The sequence below is a fragment of the Myotis lucifugus genome, unplaced genomic scaffold (genome assembly GCF_000147115.1).
Source record: "Myotis lucifugus unplaced genomic scaffold, Myoluc2.0 scaffold_214, whole genome shotgun sequence".
NCBI lineage: Eukaryota > Metazoa > Chordata > Mammalia > Chiroptera > Vespertilionidae > Myotis > Myotis lucifugus.
The window spans coordinates 2,020,483-2,029,003 of NW_005871262.1; the positions used below are offsets into that span (position 1 = coordinate 2,020,483).

Sequence of the window (8,521 nt, forward strand, 5' to 3'; positions counted from 1 at the left end):
GAGCCGGTATTTTGTGGAAGAGCCACACTCAAGGGCCCAAAGAGCCGCATGTGGCTCGTGAGCCGCAGTTTGCCAACCACTGAGCTAGGTGAATGTATTAGAATCTGAGTAGGAGATGGCAGGCCAACCCTCACCCAGGATTTTCTTCCCACAGCTACCTGGGGCTCGGATTGATGTCGGCTCGGCTGGCGATTCTGGGCGGCACAGAGGGGAAGCCTGGTAAGTGGAATGCAATCTTGAGAGCCCCCCTGGCCCGGCAGGCATGGGGAGTCCTGTGGGTGTGGAGCCCCTTCTCCTGCCCGTGCCTCCACTGACCCCTGGCCTGGCTTCCGGTCTGCCCTCCCTGCCGGTAGGACTCGGGGAGCCCAGAAGGGACGTGTGTAGAAGGATGTACCCCAGATCTTGTCAGCCACACCCCCTCCCTTGGCCCTGCCTCTCTGGGCCCCACCTCTCGCCCAGCCCCGGCCCAGCTCTTCTACCCTCTTTAAGGACCTGGTTGTCTGACACGATGGGAATGTTCAACTGGAATTTTTTCTTTTGGTACATCCTGTTTCCATTCATTTCTTTCAAATTCTGGTGTTTCACCTCGTGATGATAATCCCCTTTGTTGCAAACCAAAAGTATGTCCACGTCTCAGACACACCTGTTACCTTCACTCTGGGGCCAGAAAACACTAGCCAACAAGAAGAAGGCAAGCACCAGTTTGCCATCCTTGGCTGATACAGAGCAGCTGGGAGGCCACTGGTCTTGACAGGCCACACAAGTGGGAGCCGTGACACCCACCAAGTGGGTGTACTTCAGAGGATGAGTCTCCCTGTTGTATTCATTGTAGCGCAGCAGGTCACCCACCAAACTGAGTGGTTGCACTCAGTACATTTTATTGTATCTCATGAATCCACAGGCTTCGACTGGGTGACACCTGTACTGGAGTCCCTGGGGTCCCATGTGGTGGCATGTAGGGTGGCTGGGCTGCATGTCTGCCCCCCGGCACTCCTCCACGTGGCCTCTGTCCCAGCAGAGCAGCCCGTGTTCTCCCTGGAGGCTCAGAGGAAAGAAGACTGCCTGAGTCACAGGACATCGTGTCCTGCACCTTCTGTTGGTGAAAGTGGACTCAGGCAGGGACAGGGACCCACTTTTCAGTGGGAGACCAGCACGCACACCCTCAAGGGGTGGCATTGCGGGGCCAGCCTTGGAGGCCAGCCACCACGTTTCCTTGGCTAATTATGGGGCCCCAGCTTTGGGGGAGCAGCACAGACCTGTGGCAGGGTAGCAGTATCCTGGCCCTGCCTCGGTCATCCATAAATTGGGTAACGACTGCTCCCCTTCTCTTAGGGTCCTGTGACAATCCCTGAGCAGCACCAGGCCTGGTGCCTGGAACCCCAAAGCCCCTCAGGGAATGTGAGCTGGGAGTGGCCATGTCTCCAGGGCAGATGAGGCTCTGCTCCGGCCTCTCTGATAAAGGCTCTACCTCGGCGCTGGCCTGGACACTCCCATGAGTCCGGTCTCTCCTGTACCCTCCGCGCCTGTAGTCCTGGCCTAAAATATTCTGTCCCTTGGGCCTCCCCTCAGTGCAGTCATGTCTCAGCTCCATGCAGTGCCCTGGTCTTGCAGTGACAATGTGCTTTTCTTCTCTTTTTATTTCAGTGGAGGGTGGAAAGGAGTTGGTCAGTCCCTGTCTGGCTCCGAGTTTCAAAGGAGAGTGGGAACATGCTGAAATAACGTACAGACTTTCCGGACAGAAGGCAGGTACTGTGTGGATTTACCCTTCATCGTGGGGGAGAAGGGTCAACGGTGCAGCCCGCCCCTTCCGAGGACCTCTGAGAGCAGGGAGACTGTCATCACACCTTTACAGGCGAGCTTGCACTTGTCCTTGAAATGGAGGCGCCCTTGAACCTCATCAGGACTCTGGGAGGCCCTTGCCGGCCCACTGGCATCCACCAGCTCCCCGGGGTCTCTGCCCAAGGCTTCTTGTCTGTTGCCAGGTGCTTTCTTCCAAGGGGCCAGGTTTCCCAACAAGCCCCAGTGAGAAAGGCCTGAGCATCCCTAGGACAGTCAGCAAGCCCGTTTCTGAACACAGGGAGCGATGGCTTCTCCTTCCCTTCCTCCTCCAGGACGGGAGGCTCGCTCAGGCTGCAGGGTCCCCGAAGGCCTGCGACAGGGCCTTGCCAGCCTGGCCCTTCTCCCCCCACATGGTCTCGGTCGCTCTGTGCACTGCAGTGTCATCTTAAGGAAGTATTGGAATGTTGTTCCCAGGCCGGACATGTGGTCCTGAGGCTTGTCTGCCTTTGGTGACAGAGTTGTGTCTACTCTTCTGACACCAAATGTGTGGGTTTTCTACACCAATCAGTTCTCGAAACAATTGATTAAATCTTTGGCCGTTGGTGATAAGTCAGTCCCTAGTCCCTCGCCCCTCCCCGGATGTTGGGGTTGGGAAGTCCCAAACCTCATATCACATGGTAGGTTCCTCTGACAATCACCCCCGACCCTGTAGCCTGGGGACCCACCAAGAGTCACCTTATTAGCATAAACTCGGGTCTGCTTGAAAGGAGCTTATTATGAATAGCAGATGTCCCTCCTCACCCCCGCTTCCCCCTTCCCCTCCATCACTCAGGATCTTACGAGGGATTCAGGAGCTCTGTATCAGAAACCAGGAACAAGACCAAATACATTTCTTAATATCCAGTGGGTGTGCGGGTCACTGTGACTCAGCCACTGTGCACATGCCGTTTGTTGGCCCTGCTGCAGCTACTGGCACACAGTCAGTGCACAGTGCAGGCAAGGCTGTGCCCAGGAGGAGTGGGAGGGGTCAGGCAGTAAAACCCATGGGAAAGCGCTTTGAAGAAAAATAAAATAGAAGGAGGAGAGGGGGTGCCAAAGGAGAGATTGCTGTTTTAGATCAGACAACCAGGGGATACTTGAGAGCAGATAGGAAGAGATTCGGAGTGAGCCACCAGATCTAAAGCTGAGGGAACAGCGTGTGCAGAGGCCCTGGGGCAGCCGCTGTGTTTACAGAACCAGGAGGAGGTAGTGTGACTGGTCCGGTCTGAAGGGCAAGGGGTGGCCTGTGGGCCTGGAGAGGACTGAATGGGCTGCCCTTGGGTGGTGGGACAGGTTTTGGGAAAGGAGGAAGGGAAACTCGTTTGGGCATGGGCTGTGGGCATTTAACCCCTTAACTCCCGAGCCCGTGTTCTCCTTCCAAGCAAGGAGTTAGCGGCCAGCCTGTGAGCATGGGCAGCTGCCTGTTAGGCCTCCGTTTCCTCGTCTGTGACACAAGGAGAGTGCAGGCCTCACCTCCACGGTGTCGGGTGAGACGGAGAAAGACGCTGCACGTTCAGAACTCAGCACGGGGCTGGCAGAGGGCGAGTGGAGGGTAAACTGCACACTTGAGCCCATTGGGCTGTGAGGATGGCTGCATGGGGCCAGCGGAGGCTGGTGTCCTGCAGTTGGTGTCCCTCCCTTGATCAGAGCCGTGGCCCTGAGAGGTGCTATTGACGGGTATGGTGCTAGCGTGTGCCGACCTGGGGTGGTGTCTGCAGGCTCCTGGTCCCACCTCCCCCTCCCCGGTCAGACTCAGGTCGCTGGGAAAGAGGCTCAGGGACTGTGCTTGGGTACGGGAGCCCACTGACTGCTGGCCCTGCTTTTGCTTTGCCCAGCAGTGAACCTCTACCAGCTGTGTGCCCGCAGAGTGTCCGAGGTCCTTCAGAATAAAGTGCACAGGACAGAAGAAGTGAAGGACGTGGATTTTTATGCTTTTTCTTACTATTATGACCTTGCAGCAAATGTTGGCCTCATAGGTAAGGGAGGCTGGGCCAGGAGCTCATCGGTAAGGTGTAGACCCTGGGCAGAGGGGCTCTGTCAGGGAGCAGCTGTGCTGCCAATCACCTCGGGGCAAGAGAAGTGGACTGACTGGGGAGGGCAGGGGTCTTGTCATCGAATAAGAGGGAATAAGCCCCTTTAAATAAATAACTCAGTTCTTTGAGCCACTTAGTAGGTATGTTGTCGGGGCAGGAGCAGTCACTTCTGCTCTGAGGCAGGACTGGCTCACCTAACTCAGACCCACCCTCCTGCCTGGTTCCTGAGTCTCTGGCTGATGGAGCCCTTTGTGCCTCAGCCAGGCAGCGTGTGTCCCTGGCTGGCCCCCAGGCTGCGCTGGGGAGAGGTCAGCCGATGCCACTGGGGACCCTGAGGAGCCTTTAGGGTCTCTCTGACTCCACACCCCAGAGTGCAGTCAGGACAGGCCATGTCATGTGGAGTTTGCCAAGGGGTGGTGCTTAGACTGAGGGTGAAAGCTCTGGAGGGTTTGAAGTCACTTCATTGGCTGGTGACCAGAAATTTTGTTAATGAAATAATTGAGACATTCAGAATGCATTGCCTGTGATAAAGATAAGAGCATTAATGCAAATAAAAAGCTTCAGAAGACAGCAATGATGTCAGGTTCTGGCTCCCGGGATCCTGAGACCTCCAGCCGAGCCTTCACGCTCACGAAGCCACCCACTGTCAGGCCCCTGTGGAAGGCAGTCAGGGGGGTAGGGGTCTTCTCTCTCACCCTCACCCTTCTCTCAGACCCTGGTCCCTCTCTCTGGCACAGAACAAGGGTCCCTGGGCTGCCCCCTACAGCCAACCTAAGGCTGCTGGGCCTTAGGGACCCTGTGGGCTCCGTGGAGCTGGAGCAAGGGCACGTCGTGCACACTTCCTAACCGTGCTGCCAGCTGCGGGCGTTGCAGTGCCTGGGGTCCACCACACCCTGGCAGCCTGCTGGGCACCACCCCAGCATCCCCTTGTCAGTCTGGGACTCCTCACCGTGGCCGAAGGCTGTCCTTTCCCTGGGGTCCGACATCGGCCCAGGTGACCCAGGAGATGCTGGTTGTTCGGAACAGCTCCTCTGGCTTCTTGTGTTCACATGTGGCTCTGAAAGAACCCCTTGGGACCCACCCTCAGTGTTGACGTTTGCTGACTTAGCCAACGCCCCAGAAGTCAGGAGACTTCCTTTCCACACACTGAGTAGCTGCCTCAGGCCAGACATAAGTGAGGTGCCTCTCTCCCCGGGAATGGTCAGAGGCCTGGGGCTGCCCATTTGTTCTAAGACCTAACAACCCGCCCCTCGCCCCTCGTTTTTTTTATACAAAATTTTTTCACGCTAAGGAAACGGATGCCAGAATACCATTGCTGAGCACAGGGCCATAGCGTTGGGGAACATTTCCAGTTTACTTCTCTTAAAGTTAAAAAGTGGGGTCTAGTGGGCTTCCTCGGGCAGCCCCTGTAAGATCCCTGATGTGCTGTCCGCCCCCATGTGGTCCTGCAGGGAACATCTGCCCACCCCAAGCCTGTCAGCACCTCAGAAAGCATGGTCCGTGTCCCGGGGCCACTGCCCTGCTTACAGCCAGGCTAGGCTGGGAGCCAGCCCTTTGGCACGTCCTGCACCCGCCTCCCCGGGGTCCCCAGGTGCCAGCCTCGGGCCTCAGTGGCCCTGAGACTCCTGTGGTTCAGGCACAAACTGGACGCTTGGTCTTGTCCCCCAGATGCGGAGAAGGGAGGCAGCCTCGTGGTCGGAGACTTTGAGATTGCGGCCAAGTACGGTGAGTGGCTGCTGCACTTTCCCGGGTGGGAAGGGCTGGAGCTGGAGGCAGGGACGCTGTCCTGTCTGAGACGCGGGCTGCGGTGCTTGTGACACGCAATGGCACCAGAACTCCTGGGGTGAGCTCTTGATTCTGGCAACCAGATGAGTGTTCAGAGGGGTGAGTACGAAGTTGAGAATACACTTGGGTCACCATGCTGGGCCCAGACCAACGGTTCACCACCTCCCGTGTGGCCCCAGGCGGTGGGGAAGGGGGCCACCCGTGTCCCCAGCCGTAAAAAATCCTTGTGAGGAATGGACTCCCTTGATTTTACTTTTCCTGACGCCTCTCGCTGTGGTTCAGGTTAACCCTAAGAGCGATTTCCCCTGAAAGTGTCCCAGTAAATTCAAAATTGTCACCAGAACTGGAAGAAGCCAGGGCCCCCGGAACAGCAGAGCCCGGCACCTGAGGATGAAGAGCAAGCAGGCTGGCAGCCAGCCCTTCGGCACGCCCTGCGCCTGCCTCCCAGGATCCCCAGGTGCCAGCCTCGGGCCTCAGTGGCCTTGAGACTCCTGTGGCGCCGGCACAAACTGGACGCTTGGTCCTGTGCCCTTGGGGTGTCACAGGTGTTGGCCCTGCAGCCCTGAGCCGTCTCTTTTCTCGCCATCTCACGCCCCAGTCGAAAAGGATAGGAAGCAAAGGCTTGTGAATGTTCTGCTCTTTGGTTGCCATTCCCAATTGCATGTCGAAAGAGTTAACCTTTGTATGTTTCTCCATAGAAAGTCCTTGTTCCTCCCCAAAATGGCTCCTAAGCTTTCTTGTCATTTCCGGGTTTGTCTTGTGGACACTGGGTGTCCGTGACTCTTCAGTAGGCAAAGGTGCCCAGCAGAATGCTGGGAAGGCTGTGGGTGGGTTTGTCCATCGCCCTGGAGAACAAGAGTAGATTGTTCGGAGCGAGTTTTGCTGGTGTTTTCATTCCTCAGAAAGCCCAGGTCTGCGTCCGGGAGAGGTGTCCATGTCATGGGGGCAGAGATGTGGCCTCCCACCCATGACACCTTGACGGGCGGCCCAGCCCCTGGCGAGTGGCTGGCCTCAGGCCCGCCCCTTGGTGTGCTCTTGGTGGGTGGCGGTCCGGCTCCGAGCTGCAGGCTTATTTAAATCAGCAGTGAGGACCGGGAGTCCACACAGAGCCTGGTGCAGAGTAGACACCTGGAGTGAGTGGAGTTGGGTCTGCATACACCTACCCCCACCCACCCCTCCACCCCCCCACCCCCCCACACCCCCCGGGGGAACCTGACTGGGAACCGGCTCTCTCATCCCCAGTGTGCCGGACAGCGGAGACCCGCCCACAGAGCAACCCCTTCCTGTGCATGGATCTCACCTACATCAGCTTGCTGCTCCGAGAATTCGGCTTCCCGGGAAACAAAGTGCTGAAGGTAAGGGCTCGCCTCCTGCACCCTGTGCCCCTCACAGCCTGAGGGGCCAGGACGCTGCCTCCTGCCTCCCACCCAAGCCATCCTTTACCTGTGTGCATGGGCCCCTCTGCCCCTCCCTTTGTCTTCTCCAGCTGACTCGGAAAATCAACAACGTTGAGACCAGCTGGGCTCTGGGGGCCATTTTTCATTACATCGACTCCCTGAATGGACAGAAGAGTAGGGCCTCGTAGTGGCTGAGCTGCCTGCTGTCCTCAAGGTAGTGGCTCCGTCTCTGCAAGAACAGGCCCTTTGGAAACTCTGGACGTGTTGGGCGGAGTCCTCCCTGCAGCCCTGCAGCCCTGCCCCTGGATGAGCCGAGGACTGGAACTCAGCCCAGGCCCAGCACTCCTCCTCCCTGCTTCAGCTCCAGGCGGGCAGCGAACCAGATGGGAAAAGAGCACCTGCCGAGGCCAAGTGATGTAGTCCCGCTGTCCCCACGCTCCCCATCTGTAGGGTTGGGTAGCTGTGACATCCACTCCTGGACTGGAGTCTTGTTTTATGCCCCTGCCCCTGTCTACACCCACTTCCCCAAGGCGGACCTCCACCTTCTCCCAGAATCAGGGCGAGGTTTTGCAGGCTGCCCTGCTGCTCAGGGTGAGCCGAGTGAGAACGCCCGTGCCCTCTGGGACAGTGGGCCCGGCAAGGCGCAGTGAACTCTGGACTTGAACGTGTTTGTTCCTCCTTGGGTGTGGATGCGTGAAGTCATACAGAGAACTGCTCCTCAGTCTTTGGATGCCTCAAGGTTAACCGATGGAGTTGACACTGTGAATAGGAGGAGGGGCTGGGGGAAATACCTCTCCGTGGCCCTCCTGTGCCCTGGCTCTTCACGAAAGGCTGAATGTGAGCGTGAACTGCTGTGAAATATTTATGGTTGTGCTGAGTGAGTGATGTCTCTGCCAGGCAGTGCTGAGTGCTTGTGTGGCCGCTGTGTTCTGAGCCCCAGTGAACATACCGCTGCTGTGAACCGTGTGCAGCCAAGCAGTGTCAGGAGACAGGAGCTCTGGGGATCAGCCGGTGGATCAGCTGACTGGGCTCAGCAGTCGCCAGAACTGCCCCCTGGAAACTGCCCTCTTGTGGCTCCTCCCCCTCAAGCTCTGCAGGACGCTGGCTCCGCCCTCCAGGGTCGGCACTGCAGGCTCTGTCAAGGGGAGGCGTGGGCTGCGTGCTGTACAGTGTGGCCCCAGGTTCGCAGTCATTCTCGTGAATGTATAGTGCACAGCAGAAGCTGACCTCATGTGTTCCACTCAGAATAAAGGTTTACCAGTTACCAAAAGTTCCTGCTGCTCTGTGCTTCCTCTCAGTGAGGATCAGTCACGTCCATCCGCCCAACACGGGCAGGAAGGACCTGCAGTCCCTGTTTACTCGAGTTTAAACAAAAAACTCACCCAAGTTGGGTGGTAGGTGGGGGCACAACTGAGTGCTGTCAGTTTACCTTGTGAGGAGACCACAGCAGAAGGACACACAGAGGCCCCCACTGGGCCCTCCTGCCAT

At 57.7% G+C, this 8,521-nt stretch overlaps 1 protein-coding gene across 3 annotated transcripts in view; it reads left to right on the top strand.

Moving 5' to 3' along the window:
- The window catches only part of ENTPD6 (ectonucleoside triphosphate diphosphohydrolase 6 (putative)), a 26,135-nt gene extending 17,832 nt beyond the window's left edge, over window positions 1-8,303 (top strand). Inside the window, exons 9-15 of one of the 3 annotated variants that reach the window (XM_023761703.1) lie at window positions 155-219; window positions 1,645-1,746; window positions 3,654-3,794; window positions 5,520-5,576; window positions 6,879-6,991; window positions 7,123-7,247; window positions 7,320-8,303. In XM_023761703.1, coding sequence (XP_023617471.1) covers window positions 155-219; window positions 1,645-1,746; window positions 3,654-3,794; window positions 5,520-5,576; window positions 6,879-6,991; window positions 7,123-7,221 — 577 coding nt within the window. In that variant the 3' untranslated portion in view covers window positions 7,222-7,247; window positions 7,320-8,303. The other 2 variants (XM_006097943.3, XM_023761705.1) reach the window with 2 other exon arrangements.
- The last annotated feature ends 218 nt before the right edge of the window (window positions 8,304-8,521 follow it).